Here is a 21,240-nt window from a genome sequence, read left to right as displayed (position 1 = left end):
GAGAGAGGGAGAAAGGAGGAGGGAAAAAGGAAAGGAGGAAGGAAGGGAGGGAAAAGGGATGGGGGAAGGGAGGGCTTGGCCTTAAGGGTGTACAGCAGAGCAGGGCATCACTTGGAATGGCAATTTGGTTTTTTTTTTTTTTTTTTTTTTTAGAAAAATCCACTTCAGCCATGGACCCTAAACCCTGGTATCATGCTGGCTGAACTATTTGTTAAAGATTGATTATGTGTTTTATATTAACCTGGAGTCTAAAGCCCAGTTTTGGAGGGAAGGTGGGAACATAAGTTACTCAAATAATGCTCACCACGGTTAACCCTTCCAGGTAAAGGATCAACAGAGTCCAGTGTGGAAAAAGAAGTTGTCACTTACATCAGGAAGAAGAGTGGCCCACCCACCCATACTTCTATCTGGGGTAAAAGATGTATTTCAACAGCTCTCCAAGTGTCTTTTCTGTCTGAACCTTGTCATATTTCTGCTAAATGCAGGCACTTAGAGGTCCAGCGTGAGTGGTGATGAGGTGGCCCTGGAGCACGCAGTGGGGCCTGCCCCCACCCAGCCTGTTCTGGGCTACCTGGAAGCCACCAGCTCTGCTCGGTTCCTGCCCTTTGGCATTTGTTACCAGTTTTGTGCTCTCATCCAGAGCGAGGACAAGGGAACCTGGTGGACACAGGACACCCGACCACAGGGACCTGACCTGCTCGCTCCACCACGTCACGGCCACGTGCAGGCTGTAGTCACAGCAGACTTTGGAGTCAGCCCAGCGCCGCCAGGTGTCGAAGGCATCCAGGAGGGAGCCGCCCTTCGGAGGGATGGCGAAGTCGATGATCGTGGTCGTGCCCCCCGCCAGAGCAGCCTGGGCCAGGAGAAGGGTCCACATGTGAGCCACCAGCTCGAGCCAGGCACATGAGCATGTGGTCACCCTGAGGGCCCGGGGAAATGTATGAAGTCTTGTCTCCTTCAAGCACACCCAGGGAAGGAATGGACTTTCTGGAGGGGCTGAAGGGTGGAAACTCAGCCTTCCCTCTGCATGAAGTGTGAGGGATGTGGTAAGACGAAATGGCTTTGACCCCAAGAAAACAGTGAGGGCTGTTTAAAAAACAAACAATAACAACAACAACAACAACAAAAACCCAAGTGGAAACACAGGGAAAAATTAAGATTTTTTTTTAAAGAACCAGGTTTCTGGTTTAGCACTTTCCTATCAGGGTGCTTCTCAGCGAGTTGCACCCCATCTGCCCCAAGATCCGCGCAGAATCCGGGGCAGTTCCTGCCTCTCCACCACAACCACCAAGTGACTTCTTTGTTTTCTTTGGTTCACGCCTGTCCCCTCCAACTACCCCAAGCCCCCTCTCGTTTAAGATCTTGACTGCTTTCTGAGCCGCCCATTGGCCACTGTCTCTCCATTCTGCCTACACCCACACGCACCCCAGTGCAAACCCTATTGCCCAGGCATGCTTCCAAAACCAGAGCTGACCGCTAGCGCCAAAGGTTAAGGGGAGGGCAGACGGGGAGACGCTGACTACCAGGCCCAAATCCTGCTAAACGGAGAAGTCCTGGTGCTGTCCTGCTCCCCAGGCAGCAGTTACTGGTGAAGCGCTGCACATTTGGAAATAGCCAGGAAAGAACGAATGCTCCGTGAAGCAAAGATTGATGCCTGGAGGAGAGACGCTTTCATTCTCCTGGCCTCGCTGCTACACGGTGCACACGCCACGTCCCGTCAGCAGGGAGCTACCTTGGTTTGACAGAAAATCCAGTGAGAATTTTGATCACAGCCTCTCTCCCTGCTCTGGAGGAAAGCGGAATCTTACGAATGTGCTCGCTCTTGCATCCTCCCTGTCACTACACACCTGCTGGCACGGGAGGAGGTGACTTCACAACTAATTTAAAAGCGAAGTCAGAAGCCTCTGACAGTTGATTTCATCTAAACTACTACCACCCCGGGTGGTTGGTGTACTTTGAGTTGTGGAGAGGAGAGTGTGGCAGGGAGCTGGAGGGCGCAGCCTGGCCACCACCTCAGGTCGTGGGCAGCTGGGCACATCTGCTGTGTGTGCTTCTGCTCAGTAGGCCCCACCTGCAGGGCGCGGACTGTCCCCCTCTTCCCTCATGGTCTCCTCTCCCCTCCAGCCACAAGGTCACTGGACAACGTGTGATGGGCAGTGCCTCCAGCCTCCCTCACTACCGCACCCCAGCCCTGCCCACACGGCCCCTCAAGATGCAACCCACACCCTGCCGTATGCCAGACTGGCACTATTCTACCTCCTCTCTGTTGCTTTCTTCAACAGATTTTTAAAGTTTCCTTAAGTTGGCCCTGCTCCAGTTGTTCTGGTTTTGGAAATCTCACTTTGTGCATGAGGTTCTATACTTCGTACTGTTAACTAATATTGCCTTATGAGGAACAGTACCTATTTACATTTCCTGAGAAATCCCTCTTGGTATAAGAACTTCACCAGAAAAAAATTCCTAACTCCTACATTTTTATTTGAAAACCAATCCATCTTCTCACTTGCTTCTTTAAGCCTATTACAAATCCAACAGGGCAGTTTTTCTGGTAGAACACACAATCGACTAAAATCTTAGAAGGAAGCGCTTTCCTAGGTTACCAAACTAGAAAATCAACCTTCAGAAACTGTGCTGATCCGCTGTGACAAGCCTTCCACTCGTGGGAGGTGGAGAAGCCAGACACGGCAGTCCCCAACCCCTGCGGGAAGGTGGCGCCCGGCCGGCCGGTGCGCAGGGCCCTTCCACAGACCTGCTCCGGGCTTCTCGCTCCTGCATGCTCCTCCCACCCTTGACGCCCCCGAGCTTGGAGCTTGGGGAGACTACTCCACGCAGCGCACATTGGGGGAGATAGTTGTAGTGCTGTATTGTTCAGGGAAAGAGGACTAGATGAAAGCCTGGACATGTTCAGTACTAGTGCAAATTTTAAAAATATTTTCACCCCACCGTTGGTTACATCCAGGGATTCAAATCCCAGGTGAACAGAGGAGCAGCTGCTGGGAGCGTAGCCCGGTGCAGCACTCACTCGGGAGGGAGGTTCTTGGCGACACAGAATCGCCCGCACCGCAGCGTGTCACCCTAGGGGGTAGGGGTTGTCCACACCAAAACCTGCACACAGATACGCGGGGCAGCTTTGGCCACACTGTGCCGAAAGGTACACACAGCTGAGAGGCCCACTAGCGGGTGATCGAGACGCGTGACACAGCGCACGCGCCGGTGCCGCGGGCTCAGCACAGAGGGGAGTACTGTTCTGGTCTGCGCGAACCGTGGGCATCCGGACAGCTCCATGGGAAGTCAAAGAAGCCTTCGCAGGAGCCCCGCACGGTGTGACCCTGGTGTGGAGTGTGCGTCCACGAGGGGCAAAGCCGCAGGTGGCAGGGGGTCAGCGGTCGCCTGGGATTGGCCGCCTGGTTGGGTTGGGGAAGCGCAGGGGGTCATGGAAAGGTCCACTGTTTGGGGGAGGGGTGATCAGAATGTTGAAGCGGCTGAGAAGGAGGCTGCACAGCTCCGTGGATGCGCTCAGTGGGCACTCAGGTGCGCAGTGTAAGGGGCTGAGTGGCCCTGCACGTGAGTCACATCTCAGCACTGTTGTCTAACATGTCTACGACATGCAGGTGTCTCGTGGGGTGGATGTAGCGGGGAGGGTCATACAGACTCCAAGGTTCATCCTTGGAGGCGTGTGGGCCACACAGAAAGATGGCTGTGAGGCAGGAATTACAACAACTGGACCATAGGACAAATCTGCTTATACAATAAACAGCAGCATAGGAGTTATGGAAGCAGAGGGGTTAAAAACTACCATGCTCCCTGGAAAAGTCCTGAGGAAAGATGACTGTGACTCAGGAGGGACCAGCTCAGAGAAGCAGGACACACGCAGGTCGCCAGTGTGCTTGGACCTGCTGAGCCTCAGAGTGCTCACGGGCCAGGAACCACCCGGCTGAGCGGGGGCTGCAGCCTGGTTGACATATGGTGGGCAGAGGTGAGCAAAGAACCACTTAGGAATCTGGGCGGACGATGGCTTGGGAAAAGTGCAAGACATGTTCTAGGGTCAGCCACTCAGCAGCACACAGCAGGGTCAGGATGGGAACTCGGGGCCAGGCCGTGGCTGACCCCTCAGGGGAAGACGGTGGATGTTGTGCAGGGTGAGACAAGTGGGAATGACAGGAGGACCGCAGCGCAGTCCAAAGGGACATCTGGAGTGTGAGGAGACATGAGACAGACAGTGCTGAGGGGCCAAGGGGACGAGGAAAGGCGGGAGCCTGGTGGGGGCTGCTGGGGGTCCTGACACTGGCTGGAAGGGCCAAGCAGGGTGTGAGGCAAGATGGACCCCTGTGAGCTCAGTGACAGCCCTGGGACACTGAGCCAACATTTGGGCTTCCAGATGTGTGTGTTTGACACAGAAATCAAATGGACAGAGGTGCTTCAGTGCTCCTCTTACAAGATTCCAGGTGCAGTCGAAGGGCCTCCGGTGTTAAGCAAAGCAGATGGCGGCGCTGGGCTAATGCAAGAGCTTGGGAGCCAGAATGGCCCCAGGGAGCCCTAGCTCCTGTCCTTGCTGGCCCTCCTTCTGTGTCTCCTCCCTGCTTGCCCCTCTGTTCCTGCAGGATGGGAGAGACACTTCAGACACCTTGGTTACCCAGGACAGCTTGAGCTACTGTGCTTTCTTGTTTTTCCTGTGATTGGCCTTCTCTCAGCTTCTATTTGTCATTTACTCAAACAAAATGCCTTTCCCCTCTCTAGCCTTGGCCCATAAATCAATTCTGTCTGCTCCTGACTGTTTGGGTGTTCTCCTGTAAAAGCTTTCCAGTTTATCCAAGACCCTCCTTTGGGGGACACAGGAGTCCATGCTGTCCCTCGTGCAGATGCTGCATGATTCCACAAAAGGTTTGCCCTAATGATAGCAGATGCCAGGTCACAGAACAAGGTACCAGGCTGCAAATCGTTGTTGAAAATAACATCATGAAGTTTTTTCCCAAAATTTCACTCCTAAGCTCATCTGGAAAGGAATGGCTGTTTCACTCCAATCCACCACTGCATCTATTCTCACAACAGCAAGAAACCCGAGCACAGCTCAGCCTCAGCGAGAAAGCTCCTGGCTGTGTTTCCAGTATTTTCACAGCCATTCAGGTTTGGGACAACAAACTTATAATCTCAATTTATAGGCCAAACCTAGGAATGCATTAGGCTTTGGAAGGACACCACGCTCACCGTTTGTCCACATGCGACCACTTGCCTCGCCAGCTTTGAGGAACCAGTGAGGCAACCAATTGATTCCGTCTGACTCGCGATGCAGGTTCTTAAGAACCCTTCCGCCCGCCCCTTGCTCCCTGAGCCCTCACATCCAATGGACCACAGTGCCCACCCAGGCTGCCTGCCGCCTTCCACAGTCACTTCCTGCGACTTCCCTTTCTTGGGCCAGTGCCGCAGAAGGAAGAGCCCCTGGGCAAGGTGAAGTGGTTTCTGCTCTGCATGCCCTTATCCCACCAGAAAGCCTGGTGTAGCAGCATTGTCCAAATGCTTCAGGGAGAAGGGACGGGGCCAATTTTCCAAAAGTCAGCAGATGGTAAGGATGGTTCACTTTTCCCATCGCAACCCAGGAAAGCCCCGGGCATTACAGGTCAGCGTGTGACATCATTTCCTCAAAGATGCACTGGTCCTGGCCATGTGGTCTCCTAGGTCCTCCGGGGACAACACTAATGCGAGACATGGACTCTTAATTGGTGCCTGCTAGGACTCTACAACAAAATTCTGGTCTCTTTCAGATATGGGGACTAAAACTAAACCAAGGCCACTTAGTGTTCTAAGGCCATTTTAACGCTTACACCTCCTTCAGTTTGTGTCCCATAAACGTTCTCATAGCTACCTAACCGATGGCACCCCAGGCTTTGTCACCAGACTGCTTGCTCCTCATGGAAAATGCCGAGCACCTCTGTTCCTCTGTCCCACGCTCAGCCCCTGCTCTGTGGTGTTTTTGTGGCCTCACTAAACCACGTCAGCGCCACCCCAGCCCGACCCAGAACTAGAGCTGTAAAGCTGCCCTTCGGGGCCCGTGCTTGGCTGGTGATGGGTGCCACTTGCTTGTCTCTGCATCTGGCCTCCGTGGGTGACTCAACTGAATAAGCATATGTGCCACAACACTTCCAGAACTATTTCTCAGAGAATGTCTTAATTTAGGAAAAAAAGATTGCATTTCATTCTACTTTAAACTAATTCTTAAAGGTTTTGCTGTTATGTCCACAGAGACAGCATGAGGACCCAGGAGTCCCAGACCTCCCGTAACGTGCAATTTTCCTCTGGGTGGGGTGAGTGTGACCCAAGCCACAAGGGTCCTCTGCCCCTTACTCCTGGGCACCGGCAAGGTGAGCTCAAAGAGGTGCCGGGGCACATTCTGGGCTGCTGCAGTGCGCCTGTAGGCCGAGGAACCTGCTCAGCAGTGCAGTCCCAGCACACAAGCAGCTATCCCGGGGCCCCAGCAGGAAGGAAAGCGCCAAGCATCTGCTCCGATGCAGTCACAGTCGCCAGCCGGGCCCAAGTCGCAGGGCCACCGTGTTCCTGCAGTGGGTTTACCCTGGGAGCAGAGCACAGTTCTCCTTACTGGGCCTGCCTGGAACCGCATGGTACAGACTTGCAGCTGGTACTTCTCTGAATCATCACCTTGAGAACGTTACTATTACTTGGGAGCTAGGCTCAGTATAGACCACAAAATTATTTTGAGCAGAAGACATTTGAGAATAGAGTTTTGAGCAAAGGCACTGTCCCATCTGCCATAAGGTGCAGCCGCCCCCAAGGGCTCAATCGTGTTGAGACGGTGTCTCACAGTGTAGCCCAGGCTGATCTTCAGACAAGCACTCTACCACTGAGCCACATCCCCAGCCAGTGCAGGCTGACCTTCAATTCCCAGTCCTCCTGCGTCAGCCTCGTGAGCAGCTGGGACTGTAGGTGTGCGCACCACATGCAGTTTAGAATTCAGCTTTTTAGGACTTCTGGGAAGATGGAGTAGTAAGCAGTAATAAATCAACCTCGCCAAGATAAAGGGTCCAGACACGGGAAAATAACAACATGGGAAAGAGAAGAAGGGTGGAGGTGGAGCCCCAGGGCCCAGGAAGGATCTGGAGGAAAAATCGGAACCTGCTCAAAAAATGAGGAGACAGACCACAGGGCAGAAACAGGAGGCAAGCTGCACCCGCAGTTTGAGACAGGAGCATCACACCCGCCGAAGCACAGCGAGGACGGTGAGACCAGTGGCCTCTGGGGAGAAATGCACCAGCGGAGCGGAGCAGCGGATGCTGAGCGACCTCAGGGAGTGACTGCTCCTTGGAAAGAGTGCTTAGTTGGGCGCATTTTGGGGATGGTTCAGCTAAACCCCATGCTCAGGCCAGCTGTGGGGTGGCTTCATCTCAGGGCTCCCCATGTTGAAATCCCACACTACCTGGGTGAGGGACTTCCACGGGAAGTGTCCAAGGCCAGGGGGCCATGCTGGGCTGCTGAGGGACACCGAGAGTGCTGGTGGGTGAAGACCCCCCCAGTTGGAGGCCGGGACTAGCCTGTATTTCTGTGGAGTTGAAAGCACCCGAATTCGCGGCCTGCTCCTGTCCTACTGCAGGCTCGCTGGGATGCTCCAGAGCCCACCCTCATCCTACTGCACACTCCTGGGGTGACCCCGCCAGCTCTGGACTCTGACGTTGACACTACCACAAAGTTACAGAGAAATTGTGCTTTTTTTTTTTTTTTTTTTTTTTTTTTTTTTTTTTTTTGGCTTTTTTTTTTTTTTATTTGTCATTTTATTCACTTGGGTTTTTTTGAGGGGGTGTTCTTAATTATTTTTGTTTCTTTGTTAGTGTGAACATCTTTTTTTTCTGCTTTTTTTTTTAAAAAAAAATTATGTATTTGGTACAGGGTCTCACAATGCAGCTCAGACTTGAAGGGATCCTCCTGTTTTTCAGCCTCCCCAGCACTAGAATCATAGGCCTGAGCCACCATGCTGGTCGTGGTGGCCAGCTCAGAGCACCTGGGGCAGGGCTGCTGCAGCATGCAGTGCCAGGGATTGAACCAAGTCCTTGCACTTGCCAAGCAGGCACTTAGAAATCTTAGCTATCTCACCAGACCTGTTTTGTTTTTGTTTATCTTTTCTCTCTCCTCTCTTCTTCACCAGTTTCCTGAAGCTTAAATAATCTTCCTTTATCCGTCAGTCTTGCTTTTAATTTTTCTCTTCTTTTATTTCATACTTTTTCTTCTTATTCCTTTTAAATTCTGTCCTCAAGGGTACAATTGCTCTATTAAGTGGACTTTTTGCTGTATATAATTTTCTTCTTGGCTTTAGATTTTGTTTTGTAACTATAAATCTTGTACTGATGGTGGAAGGTGGCAAATTAATAGTCGTCACAGTTTGTCACTTTTGCATGGTGCTTGATGCTCGAATTATTAATTGAACTATGTTAGGCAAAGTGACACAGTTGTTGTGATCAGTTGTTCTTTCTTCTAAGCCAATACTGAGATTGTCCAGGAGGCATAAACAATACCATAATCCAGTATCAAAGAACTGGGTGCTGGGCTAAACAGACTCCAACCTTCCATTCCTAATAAATTGAAGAAATAAAAAGCCATCCAGCTGGACTTTGTGACATGGCAGTGAGCAAGTAGCAAAATCGATGAATGAGACTGTAGAAAAAAACAAATCAGAAGTAACTGCACAGCTTACATAAGAGATGATGGCCATAATGAAGGACATGGTTAGTGAAACTAAAGCAGATACTGATAAAAAAATTAGAGGACCTTAGCAAAATGATGGAAACCATGACTACCCAATAAGGAAAGAATTGGACTCCATGAAACACATGCAAACAGATATCCAGGAGATTAGAAGTCAATTGAAAGTATATGTAGCAGAAGCAACCAATTGGAAGACAGACTATCATAGCTACAAGATGTATTTGTGATCAGCAACCACCAATTGAAAGACTTCTTAAAAAGGGCAAGGGACCACGAAAAGTCAAGCCAACAGCTGCTAGATGATGCAAAGAAGAAGAACATAAGATAATGGGAAACAACAAAAAATCAGAAGAAAGCACAAAGGATATAAGAAACCTGTTCACAGAAATAGTAGCAGAAAAGTTTTCAAGCATGGAAAAAGAATTCGACTTACAGACAAGTGAGCCATGTAGAGCCTCCACTAGCCACGATCAGAGAGTAACTACAGCAAGGCATAAATACTCAGGGTTCCAGAAATTTAACACAAGAAGAAAATGTTGAGAGCTATTGGGGAAAATAAACACATCACTTATAAAGGAAAGGTCGTCAGAATCACAGCAGACTTCTCTCAACATGAACCCTTAAGTAAAGGAGCTTGTAGGGAAGTTTTTTATTTCAAGTCCTAAAAGAAAACAATCTGCAACCAAAACTGGTGTACCTTGTAAAATTATCTTTCAATCTTGATGGGAAAAGATACTGCAGAGATGAACACCTGCTGAAATTCATATCACCAAACCAGCAAACCAAAAAGTTTTGAATGATAGTCTAGAAAAAGATAATGGGAACAACAACCCCACAAATCCCAGTGAATGAGTCCACTGGGCAAGGCAAACAGACAAACAGAAAGGAAAGAAAGGGAACCAGCAACAGGAATGGATGACAAGGAGAAGTCAATACATGCCAGTCATAGCCATCAGTGTACATGTCTCAATTCTTTAACCAAAAGAAATGGACTGGCACAAGGGATCAAGAAACAAGGTCTAACAATATACTGCATACAAGAAACACGCTTAACTAAAAAACAAATTTATTAACTGAAAGTGAACAGGTGGAAAACAATATACAATGGAACAAGAATCCAGAAAAAAGCAGGTATAGCTATTCTATTTGCAGACAAAGTGGATTTCAAGACAAGACTGATCAGAAGAGAAAAAAGGACTGGGGAGATAGCTCATTGGTCTAGGTGCCTGCATGGCAAGTGCAAAGACCCAGGTTCTATCCCTGGTACCACATGCCACGCCAGCCCTGTGCTGTGCTGGCCACAGGTGTGGTGGCACATACCTGCAATCCCAGCACTAGGGAGGCTGAGACAGGAGGATCACTGAGTCTGGGCTGGGTAGTGAGTCCCTGTACCAAATAAAATAAAATAAATAAATAAATAAATGAATCTATATTTTTAAAAAAGAAAAGAAAAAGAAGGCCACTGCATCCTTATTATGGGAACAATTATGGGAAGGAAGGGATATCAACTCTAAGTATATGTGCACCAAGTACTGATACACCCAAATATATAAAACAAACACTAACTGATACGAAAAATCAGATAAGCACTAAAATAATTATGATGGGAAACTTCATTTCCACCGTGACAGATGGACAGACCAACTAGATAAAATGCCAACAAAGAAATATCAGAGCTGAACCAAACCTTTGAACAGGGACTTAGTAGATGTCTAAAAAGCATTGCACTCCACAACAACAGAACTTACGTTCTTTGCAGCAGCACACGGGACTGTCTCCAGACCACACACTAGCCCATTGAACATGTGGAAGTCAAAAAGAATTGAAACTATGCCACGCATGCTACCAGGCCATAGGACAGTGACACTGGAAGTCAATGGCAAATGTCATAGTTTGGGGGTTTGCAAGGGGAATAACAATACAGGCTTTATAAGATTAATTTGTTAGAGTCACCCAAAGAATCATGCACAGGGAGCACACACTGAAGACCAAAGACTCCAGCTGAGGGCCTGGAGCCTGGTCCTGCATGAGTCCAGCTGAAGACCTAGAGCTCACAACAACGTCTCCCACAAGTCCAGCTGGAGGCCTGGAGCTCATGACCAAGTCTCATGCAGGCCCCTTTCACAGATCTGTGCTGGGAAGGCCCAAAGGTCAGTGGTGGGACGAGAAAGTCCATGCCGGCGGGAAGAGGAACTGTGCTAGCAGGCTGAGGGGTCTACACTACAGCCAGGAAGCAGTGCTCAAGGTAAGTGCCAGAACCCCCCAAAAAGCACCACAGCCATCCTCAGCACCAGTGAGAGCCAAAGCTCCTCCAATGCTAAGGAAATGCGTGCTCCCATCAGAAAAGACAATGTAACAAGGTTCTCCAGGGGACAGAGCTATGTGCCATACTCCTCTCTGGAGCCAGGAAGTGATGCTCAAAGTGAGGACCAGAGCTCCCCCAAAATGAAGTGCAGCCATCCTCAGTGACAACGAGGTCCCGAGCTCCTCCTCTGAGGAGTCCTTTCCAAGTTCACCAGGAAAGCCAGCATGGCAAGACCACCCAGCAGAATAGCCCAAGAAAACCTGCAGCTTCCAACGGCTCCCTAACAGCTTCTCCAAACAGCTTCCCTCACAGTCTCTACCAGCTCTTCTCCAGTCCCGCCTCTTGTGCTTATGGCAACCATCCTCAGCTGGGCCTCCACACCCAGCACCATGCTGGATCAGCTCAGCTGGGTGGATCAAACTGACCAAGTTGAGGCTCCACCAGAGGAAAAAACCCCACAAAAACCACGTGAGCACATAGCAGTGAAATAATACCTTGCCAAACAACTAATGGATTGCGAATGAAATTAAAAAAGAAATTAGACAATGTCTGCAATGAAATGGTAATGTCAAGATGACATGATATACCAGAACTTGTAGGGTGCAGTGAAAGCAGTCCTACCAGAAAAATTAATAGCAATGAATTCCCACATCAGAAAAGCAAAGCAATCTCTAATAAATAACCTAATGTTTTACCTCAACCTTATAGAAAAGAGCAAGTCAAACCCAAAACACAGACAAGGGAGGAAATTATAGAGATTAGAGCAGAAATTAATGCAAATGAGACTAAGAAAACAATATAATCAATGAATTTAGGGGTTGATTCTTTGAAAGATTAAATAAAATTGCAACTTTATCAAAAAAGGAAAGAAAAACCTCAAATCCATGTAATTAGGAATGAAAAGGGCAAAATCACAGCAGATCCTGTACAAATCCAGAAAATCACTGGTACCTATCTTGAGAACCTATACTCTAATAAGATGGAAAACTCAGATAAAAAGGAAAGATTCCTAGATACATATGAATTTCCAAAGATGAAACAAATAGGTATAAGAAGTCTCAATAATCCAATATTAAATAATGAAATAGAATTGTATAATTAAAAAACCTACCAGTAAAGAAAAGCCTAGGTTCTGATGGATTCATTCCTGAATTCTACAAGAAATTTAGAGAAGATCTAAAGCCACTATTCCTCAAAGTATATAATGAAATAAAAAAAGAAGCAATACTTGCAAACTCCTTGTCCCAAACTCATTCTTAGAGATAGGAAAACCAGAAAAGAGTCCAACTGAGAAAGAGAACTACAGCCAATGTCCCTGCTGAACACAGGTGCAAAGCCTTCACTAAGATAGAGGCAAACAGAATCCTGCAAATCATCAATAATAGTGTGCACCATGGCCAAGTGGGGTTCATTTTAGAGATGTGGGAATGGTTTGCCATTCACAAATCCATAAATGTAATACACCACATCATCAGATACAAGGACAAAGCCACATGATCATCTCAATAAATGCAGAAAATCATTTGACAAAGTCCAAGACCATTCATGATTTAAAAAAAAAACCCTACAAAAATTGGAATAGGAGGTCTTATCTCAACTGATAAAAGCCATCTATGACAAACCAGTTTCCAACATCACACCAGATGGTCAAAAACTAAAGGCTTTCACTCTAAAATCATCAACAATACAAAGATGTCCACTGTCATTACTCCTCTTTAACATAGTTCTGGAAGATTGGCCAGAGAAATTAGACAAGAGAAAGAAAGGCACTTGCATAGGAAAGGAAGAAGTTATTATTTGCTGCTGACATGACAGTCTACATAGAAGACCCTAAACACTCCACCAAAAGACTCCTAGAACTAATAATCAAATTTGGCAACATAGCAAGGTACCAGAACACCACGCCTCCCTCCCTCTATGGCTTCAAATTAACCAGACTTCTGCCCTCCCCCTGAATAGTCACCTGTTGATGCTGCAATCATTAGATGTCCAGCCTGGAAAAGTGAGCCATTCCACACCTATGAACTCTGAGCACGCATGTGTGTGAGTGCACACACGCGCGCGCGCATACACACACACACACACACACACACACACAAATACTTTCAGAGCTCAGCCTTACATATAAATAAGGAAGTTTTATCTTTTATGCTAATATTGTTTGGATAATTTTTCATGCCCATATCCTGAACTCTGTGTAACCTCTTTTTTTTTTTTTTTTTTTCTTTTTCTTTTTTTGGCGGAACCAGGGATTGAACTCAGATCCTTGCATTTGCTAGTCAAGCATTTATCCTACTGAGCCATCTCCCTGGCCCAAAAATGGAAGAAGGATTTTTTTTTTGGCGGTCTGAAGATGCCTTGAGGGCATCTCTGGTTTCCTGCGAGAGACTGGGTTCGAACCAGAGCATCTTGAGCCTGACTTGTGTTACCTCTTTGGGGATAACAATATGCAATATATTAACGATCATTATTCTATTATTTCATTAGGAAATTTTGTTTTATTTTTTTCCATAATTTTTTTTAAGAACTGAAGAAATTGCATATTTTTCTTGTTAAATTGGCATAGATTTGTTTTAAAAACCAATATCCACCAATGGCCAGGAAGCAGTGCAGGGGCGGGGGTGTGTGCAGACTCAACCTGCTCGGGTTACCTCTGGCCGGATGTACCAGTGGTCTCGTGGGCACCGCGCCCTGGGGTGATTTCACAGGGGACTGTCTTGGTGTCAGTTAGCACACCAGCAGTCCTAGGCAAAGCCACAGCCTACAGAACCCTGCAGTGCAGTGAGGGGCTGAGAGGAAGCAGGTCCACCTGGGCACAGGCACCGGGCTACTGTGTGCAGAGTCAAAGTCCTGCTGGACCATCCAGGCTGTGGAACCTAAGACAGAGGACACCAGCTCCAGGCCTGGAACCACAGGGCTGGAGAGGAAAGCCCGGCTGGCCCAAGAGGAGAAGCAGTGTAGAATGACCTCCAGTGACTTGCTTAACTCCAAGCAGGAAAAGGTTTAGCTGGAAGTGTTGCCACAGGCTTATAACTCCAGCCAGTCACAAAGCTGAGGCAAGAGGACCCAAGTTGGAGGCTGACCTGGATGGCTTAGCAAGACCTTGTCTTAAAAAGTAAAAGGGGCTCAGGGGTAGCTTGTACTGGGATTCATTCCCAGTACTGAGAATCATGTTTCTATGATGCCCCAGTAGAAAAAATCTAAAAGAAGGGTGACAAAAAATAGGATATTTAAATATTAGTTTTTAATTTTCTTCTGCACTTTCCTTTTATTATAAAAAGCAGCCTATTCATTCACTTAATGTATACTGAGTGAGCATAATGCTCCAGCACTTTATTAAGGGCTGCACAATAAGTATATCATGATTAACAATTTTCTCATTGAGTTGTTGATCCATTTCCATCCCAGACCCCACTGTAGACAAAGCTGTCCTGGGGGCCCTAGGACCCCTTCAGCCCACAAGCTCATCCCCAAGGCCCAGCTCAGGAGGACAGGAGCAGAAGAGGGATTTCAAGGTTGCTGCAGGCACCGGGCTACTGTGTGCAGAGTCGAAGTCCTGTGGGCTCCCCTCAAGGTGAGAAAGCGCTATAAATACAACCGTGAATGTGTGCTTCATCACATGCCTCGCAAGTAATCACTTCAGTGGCACTTCACCAAAACGTTCCTAAGCAAAGTATAATTTCCTTTCTCAATAACATTGAGAATTTTCTGTCCTTTACTACAAAAATAAAGCATGCTGAGTGTCTTCCCAATTTTTAAAGAGGACCCTGCTGCAGCTGACTTAATCAGCTTTTTAAGGTAAGTTCACCCCTTCCAATGTATGCATATATCTGAATATAAATCTATCTATTTAAAAATTTGCTGAGCTCTTATAATTCACTCTTATTATAGGATGTGCTCAAAGCAAGGCCCTGACTCCTTTGAGTTTATGGAATTCACAATATCCAAGGACTAAGAAAGCCCACTGTCCTTCCTCATGGATATTGGATTACTGGAAGACCACTGTCCATCTAGTGTGGAACAAAGTGAAATAGGATTTCTCTAAAGTGAAACATTATTCCCATTAGTTATATCAGAGAGAAAGTTTTTACCTGTAATTATGTAAGTTAATTGCATAAGTCAGTTACAGGCATTACACCAAAGTCCAACATGAATTAGACTTACAGAATAGGAAACCTTTGGTTGCCTTACATTTCATTTTTTAAATCAGGTCCCCTTATAATCAAGTGATCAGTAAATAGGACATCACAAAGTATCCATTCCAGGTGTCAAATATCAAAAATGATCAGCTTGGTGAATGCAGAAAGCAAATCGCTATTGGTCTAGCCCTTGGCAGCCTACGTCCTGAAAGCATAATTTATCACTTTTACTCTATGGCTTTGTGTGTTTCAGGAACCCAGTTCTGCACTGTTAGAGGAGAGACAGCCATAAATGCATGTGCAAGTGTCTTAGAAACTCAGCGCCTGTGGCATGCCTTCATCTCAATGACCTGCTTTGGGGAGGTAAAGAGCTGCTGCATTTCCTTTGGGTGACTCTGGATTTTTGAGGCCAGCCTTCTCTCACCAACATGCATCCTGCTTGGCCTTCTGTCCATCTATCAAGTGCCACTCCGACAATTCTGAATACAAAATCCCTTTACAAAGGCATAGAGACGCATATGTAAGAGCTCTCGGCGTGGAACCAGGAGGCACTGAATCTGCAGAGCCACTTTGGTGGATGCTTCCTAGGTGTGCAGCACTGGGCAGGTCACTTGTATTCACTTCTGCTGTCTCCTAAAAACTAGGCAATCTGGGAGAATAGTTCACAGCTCAGTCCAGTGTCCTATAGCAGGTACCTGATACAATGAATGTTACTTAGCAGCATTAGTAAGAACACACTTCCAAGATGGATGCCTACTAGGTAGCACCAGGATTCACAAGAGGAGGCTTTGTCCCTAATTTCTCCACCAGGTCCTTGGGATTACCAGGACCCCTGGGACAGACAGTGGGCGAGGGGCTGCGCTCTCGCCGCGTGTGGGTGCCTTTTCTCCCAGGACCAGCCAAGCCTTTCCACAGAACTCACAGGGCGCCTCCGGGAGCTGCATGTGATATCCCACCAGAAGCAGTATTCGCTGGGCCGCTGATCTTGGTCGCTGATACCAGCTGATACCACTTTCTCCTTCCGTGCTGAGCACAGGTAGATGGTGTTTCTGTTTGGTGTCTTGACAGCCTCAGTCCAGAAATGCCAGCAGGTGTATAAACCCTTCTGTACACTGGCAATTCACAACCTATCGTCCCCTTACAAATGGGGTGCTCTTGGGAGGCCTTGCACCCCTGAGTCATGTTAATGACACAGAAAGCAGCAGGTGACACCTACAGTTCAACACACTGGGGCGCTATAGCGGCCTGGAACACACAGCTGTGCAAAGAACAGACACTGGCTGCTTCAAGGCAGGGCTGCGTTGGTGATGTTTTTTCTTCTTTCCACTTTTCTATTATCAAATTTTCTATAATTGAGAGTTGTGCTAGTAAGTGACATCACTTGTCATGTAAACAGCACACTTTGTAGCAAAAGGGGAGATGGATCTCTGGGAACAAGGCTGGAGTTTCGAAGGCAGGCGCTGATGTCCTGTGAAGCCTATGCGGATGAGGGCCCTGTTCCTGAGTGCAGGGAGAAGCCTTGCAGAGCTCACCTGGGCGCCGGCTGCCCGTCCTCCCGGGTCAGACTCCTGCCTTTCCTTCCCTGCCTCTTCTGGGCAATCCGGGCGCAGGGCTGGGAGCGGTGCCTTGAGGAGGCTGCTATTCCTGGGAACCAGGGCCTACCCTTCGGTTCACCCCCCTGGGCCGTCTCTGGAGACCGGATGGTTCGGAATCAGGCAGGTGCGGGGGCCCCAGCCCACGGGAGACCTCCAGGTCCCCCAGACTAGGGACTGGGGATCCACAGCTGGGGTTAGGACCTCCTACCTATCAGCGCCGCTGTCCTCCAGCTGGGGGAGCTCGTAGGGTACAGCTGGCTCCCTGCCAGCCTCTGCCTGGGGACCTGGGCATGACTGCGCTCCTGTTGTCTCAGGTGGCTACGGGGAACCGGAACCGGGCTGTGGTCCTCTGTCCCCTGGGACTCAGGTGTGCGGTGGGGAGATGCGAGGACCCCAGGTCTAGGCGGCTGCGAGGAGGTCAGTCTCAGGTGGGTGACATTTTGAGGTCCCGCCCTGCCTAGTGTCACAGTTGGGTCGGGTCCCACCTGGGTGATTATTCTGGGGTCTCCTCCTACCTGCGTGCCCCGCAGGAAGTCGTCCGCGGAGCGGGTGCCCATGAAGGGCAGCTGCAGGTGCGTGTGCGGGTCGATGCCTCCGGGCAGCACCAGCTTCCCCGTCGCGTCCAGCACGCGGGTCCCCGCGGGCGCCCGCAGCCCCGGGCCGAGCGCACGCACCAGGCCGTCCTGCACCAGCACGTCGGCATCCTGCGAGCCCTCGGGGTGCACCACGCGGCCCCCACGCACCAGCAGCCGCGACATCGCTGCCCCCGCGGGCCGGAGCAGATCGACTGGGACCCGGACCTAACAGGCTTTGAGGTCCGCGGTGCCCCGCCCCGGGGAGGGCCAGCGCCAGCGTTCAGCTAGCCAGGAGAGCGCTGCGGCGTCTCCCAGTGGATCTTCCCAGGCCTCACTGCGGGTCGGGGTCAAACAGAACTGCACAGCGAGACCCCGTTTCAAGAAACCAAACGGAACCGAACCGAACCAAACCAAACCAAACCCCCAAAAACCTAAAAACAAAACAAAACCAAAAAACAAACAAACAAAAAAACCCAACAAAACAAAACAAACCCAAAACACCCAAAAACCCACCTCTCATTCTTCTATCCTGCCCCTTTCTTTGACGTCTATTTATTCCTTTCTACAGTTTCCTCTGGGAAAGGTTTATTGACTGGACACACTGGAAATCTGCATAAGTGACTTCTTAGAGTAAGCATAAGGCATTTTTATTATAACGTAAAACCTTGGATTTGTTTGTAGCGAATCCTTCAGGGGAACAAGAAAAGAAATGCAATAACCCTTCATTCATTGCAGCTAGAGGGAAGCAGTCTCCAAGGGGAGGGATGGACCTGCAGTCGTGGCTTAGAGCCGGGCCTGATGCATTAAGTAGACTGTTGTTTTCCTTTGCAGAAATAATCCAGTGTTTCTGATAGGATCTGTAGTTGTCCTGGGTATCATCTGGAGTCCTGGGAAGTGTGGACAGTGGGCCCCTTCTGTTCTTGTCCCAGGCCCGCCCTTCCCAGAAGACAGTAGGCAGTTCTCCTGAGCCCAGCAAGATGACCCTGCAGACCCTGTGCCGGCTATGGCCATTTTGACAGGAAATTCTGGTGACAGGTACCAAAAATATGGACTAGGAATGTGTGTCTGGCACGAGAGAGCTGGATTGTGAATTCACAAGGCACTGGGTTTAAGCCCTTGCGTCTATTATTTCATCTCTTCGAGAACTCCATGGCATGGGAAATATTATCAGGCCCACTTGACTGACATAAAAACTGGAGCAAGGTTGACAGCCAAAACAATATGCTGCTTTGATCAGATTTTAAGACCAGTGGTACCCAGAACACATTATATTGGTGAATAAATGAGAATAAATAGTATTTTCTGTTAATTGCTAAAGCAACTGCTTTTCTCCAGAATACACAGGAGTTACTTTCTTGCTGTTGAGACAAAAACGCACAACACTCACAACTTGAAAGAGGAAAAGTTTCTTTTAGTCCAGTTATGGAGGTGTCAGCCCATAGTTGGCCGGCTCCCAGGCAGAGGTCCTGGGCAGTGGAAACAGTCCGTGGCAGGGTAGACAGGAAGCAGCAGCCTTCCTTAGGCGTGCCTTTTTAATTTAATCCAGGACACAAGCCTATTGGTTTGTGTCACCCATATCCAGACTGGCTCTTCCTTCTTTAGTAACTCCATCTCCCACATCTTGAAACAGAGAAATGAACATTATATTGTACAGTGAAAATACCAAGGCGGGTGAGCTGTTTGAGGCCCACCCAAAGGAAGCAGAAAGAGGAAGCTGTCACAACCCACCGTGGAGGCACACCGGGCTGACGTGCACGCCTGTGTAACGTAGGTGGGCATGCAAAGGACTTCTCTGAAATCTAGAAAATATTCATCGGCTGCACTGATTACTTTTTCCTTTTCAGAAATTCCTTTTAGTTCTAAAATTTTGCAAACGTTACTGTTTCTGTACTATTAAAAAATATAGTATTCCTTTTCAATATTAAGGCAGGGAAAAAATGCAATCACAGCTTACTCTCAACCAATCACAGCTTACTCTCAACCAAGCTTACTCTTATATCCACATTCAATTTAGAAGCCTTTCCTGAGAACTGGCTTTTCTATACTGCTTGCCTCTTACTCCGCTACAGAGGGACCTACCTGAGTGCAGCAGGTCCTGCCCCGCGGCTGGCCTTGAGTTCAGGGTGATGGGGGCAGGCTGGGCGACACAGCACAAGACAGGCCCAGGGCTGCGGCAGGCTGGTGAGCAGCCAGACCCCGAGCGTGCCCTCTTCCTCTTTCAATGGTCTCACCCCCACCCCACCCTGCTTTCCTGTCCCCACGGATGACTGAAGACTATGGGAAGTGGTAATGACTCAAATGCTGCACACAGATGTCTTCTTTGCACCTGGGGTACAGGGGGCCGGCACCCCAGGGCTAGGGCAGGTTCTACTACAGAGCCAGCCTCTCCCTTCGTTAGTACATTCTTTTGCCTCTCTAGGGAGCAGATCTGAGTAGCATCCCAGTAGACACACTCAGGCAGTGTGCACCCTGGGTAAATCTTCATATACGGTGCATCTTGTATAACTACTTTAATACCCGGTTCATGAGACACCATTAGTATGAATTCCCTTTGTCCTCTGCAATTACAAGGGTGCTGAGTGGCGGCCAGCAGCTCCCAGACATGTCACCACAGTGAACTGCTGAAGGGCGCATGTAGTTTTTTCATAGATCTGCATACAGTGGTAGCTCAGTTCAGGAGCTTAATTCTTTGCATGATTCTGGTTGACCTTGAGCTGGACGAGAACCGTATCGATTTCACTGGTCAGCTCACTGTTGACTATGGAGAAATCGGACTCCATTCTTGCCCAACTTCATTTGTGATCAGAATGACGGAAGGAATGAAGCTCCTGAACCGCAGAACCCTTGTACCTTTACCAGAGGCCGAACCCTGGGTGTGGGTTGAGTCCAGGTCATCATGTTACCAGATTGGGCTTGAGCTTGTGATCTCCCAGTTTCCCAGAGTGCCGGGAATGCACCCATTCTCCACTGTACCTGGCCAGAGAACAGACTTGCTAAAAGTGTTCCTGGGCTAGTTTAAAAATGGAAAGACAATAAACTCCAAAGACAAATATAAACGTATTGTTTGTCATAAATATGAAAATTAAAAAGAATCAGAAAAAAACCCTACTAGCTATATCAAGAAATTCTAGTCCCTGGGAAAAAGCAAAGATGGAAAAATTCCTCTTTAAAGACTTCCAGGTAAAAGTGGCAATCAGAAGTGAGACTTCAGGGATAGGGGTGCAGCTGTGTGGGGGAGGGGCTTGTCTGGCCACAGGAAACTGGGTTCTCACCCCAGCCCCACAAGAACACCTGGAAAATACCAGCACTGACAACCCTGGTATACCTGAGTCATTCAGCTTAAAGAACACTCGAAACTAAGTCCATGCCTTCAATCTTATGTTACTGAGAAATCAACCAATCAATTACTGAGTCTGTAAGTTAGGAAAATAATGAAGTAAAAAATTATTGAAGTGTAAATCAAATAATTAAAGACAAAAATAATTACAGAAAACAGACAAGGCATGACACACACACACACACACCCTGCAGGCTGTTATCGCTGTTTTTTCTGACGGGGTCTCCTTTCGGTGTGCAGGCTAACCTCCAACTTGTGTAAGTGATCTTCCTGCCTCAGTCTTCTAAGAAGCGAGGGCTGCAGGAGTGTGTGGCACTCAGTCTGGCTGTTGGTTAGCATGAACAAGAAGGGTGCAAACACAGTAAACAGTGAGTGAGCAAGCCATCCTCATGGAAGAGGAAGAAAGAACTTCACTCAGATCAGGCAATCAAGTTGAAAATCTAGATGACATGGGTGGTTTCTGATCCCAGACAAGAACAAGTGCCACAGATTAAAAGAAAACTGTCAAGGGGCCGGGGAGATGGCTCAGTGGAATAAGCACTTCCCTGGCAAGTGCAAGGGCCTGAGTTCAATCCCTGGTTCC

The 21,240-nt window shown here is 48.4% G+C and overlaps 1 protein-coding gene across 3 annotated transcripts in view; it reads right to left on the bottom strand.

Annotated features, from left to right (window-relative positions):
- Dpys (dihydropyrimidinase) overlaps positions 1-17,554 on the bottom strand; it is a 64,688-nt gene extending 47,134 nt beyond the window's left edge. For 2 of the 3 annotated variants that reach the window (XR_002818261.1, XM_012517162.2), the window contains exons 1-2: positions 17,261-17,554; positions 695-853 (exon numbers count right to left, since the gene is read on the bottom strand). Coding sequence is in view for 1 of the 3 variants with exons in the window: in XM_012517162.2 (XP_012372616.1) it covers positions 695-853; positions 17,261-17,503 (402 nt within the window). In the remaining 2 variants the exon portion in view is untranslated. The remainder of the gene's footprint in view (positions 1-694; positions 854-17,260) is intronic. The other variant, XR_002818262.1, reaches the window with a different exon arrangement.
- Positions 17,555-21,240: the final 3,686 nt, after the last annotated feature.

This window comes from Octodon degus, unplaced genomic scaffold (assembly GCF_000260255.1).
Source record: "Octodon degus isolate 3935 unplaced genomic scaffold, OctDeg1.0 scaffold00148, whole genome shotgun sequence".
NCBI classification, from domain to species: Eukaryota; Metazoa; Chordata; class Mammalia; order Rodentia; family Octodontidae; genus Octodon; species Octodon degus.
This window is presented reverse-complemented; position numbering and strand designations above follow the sequence as displayed.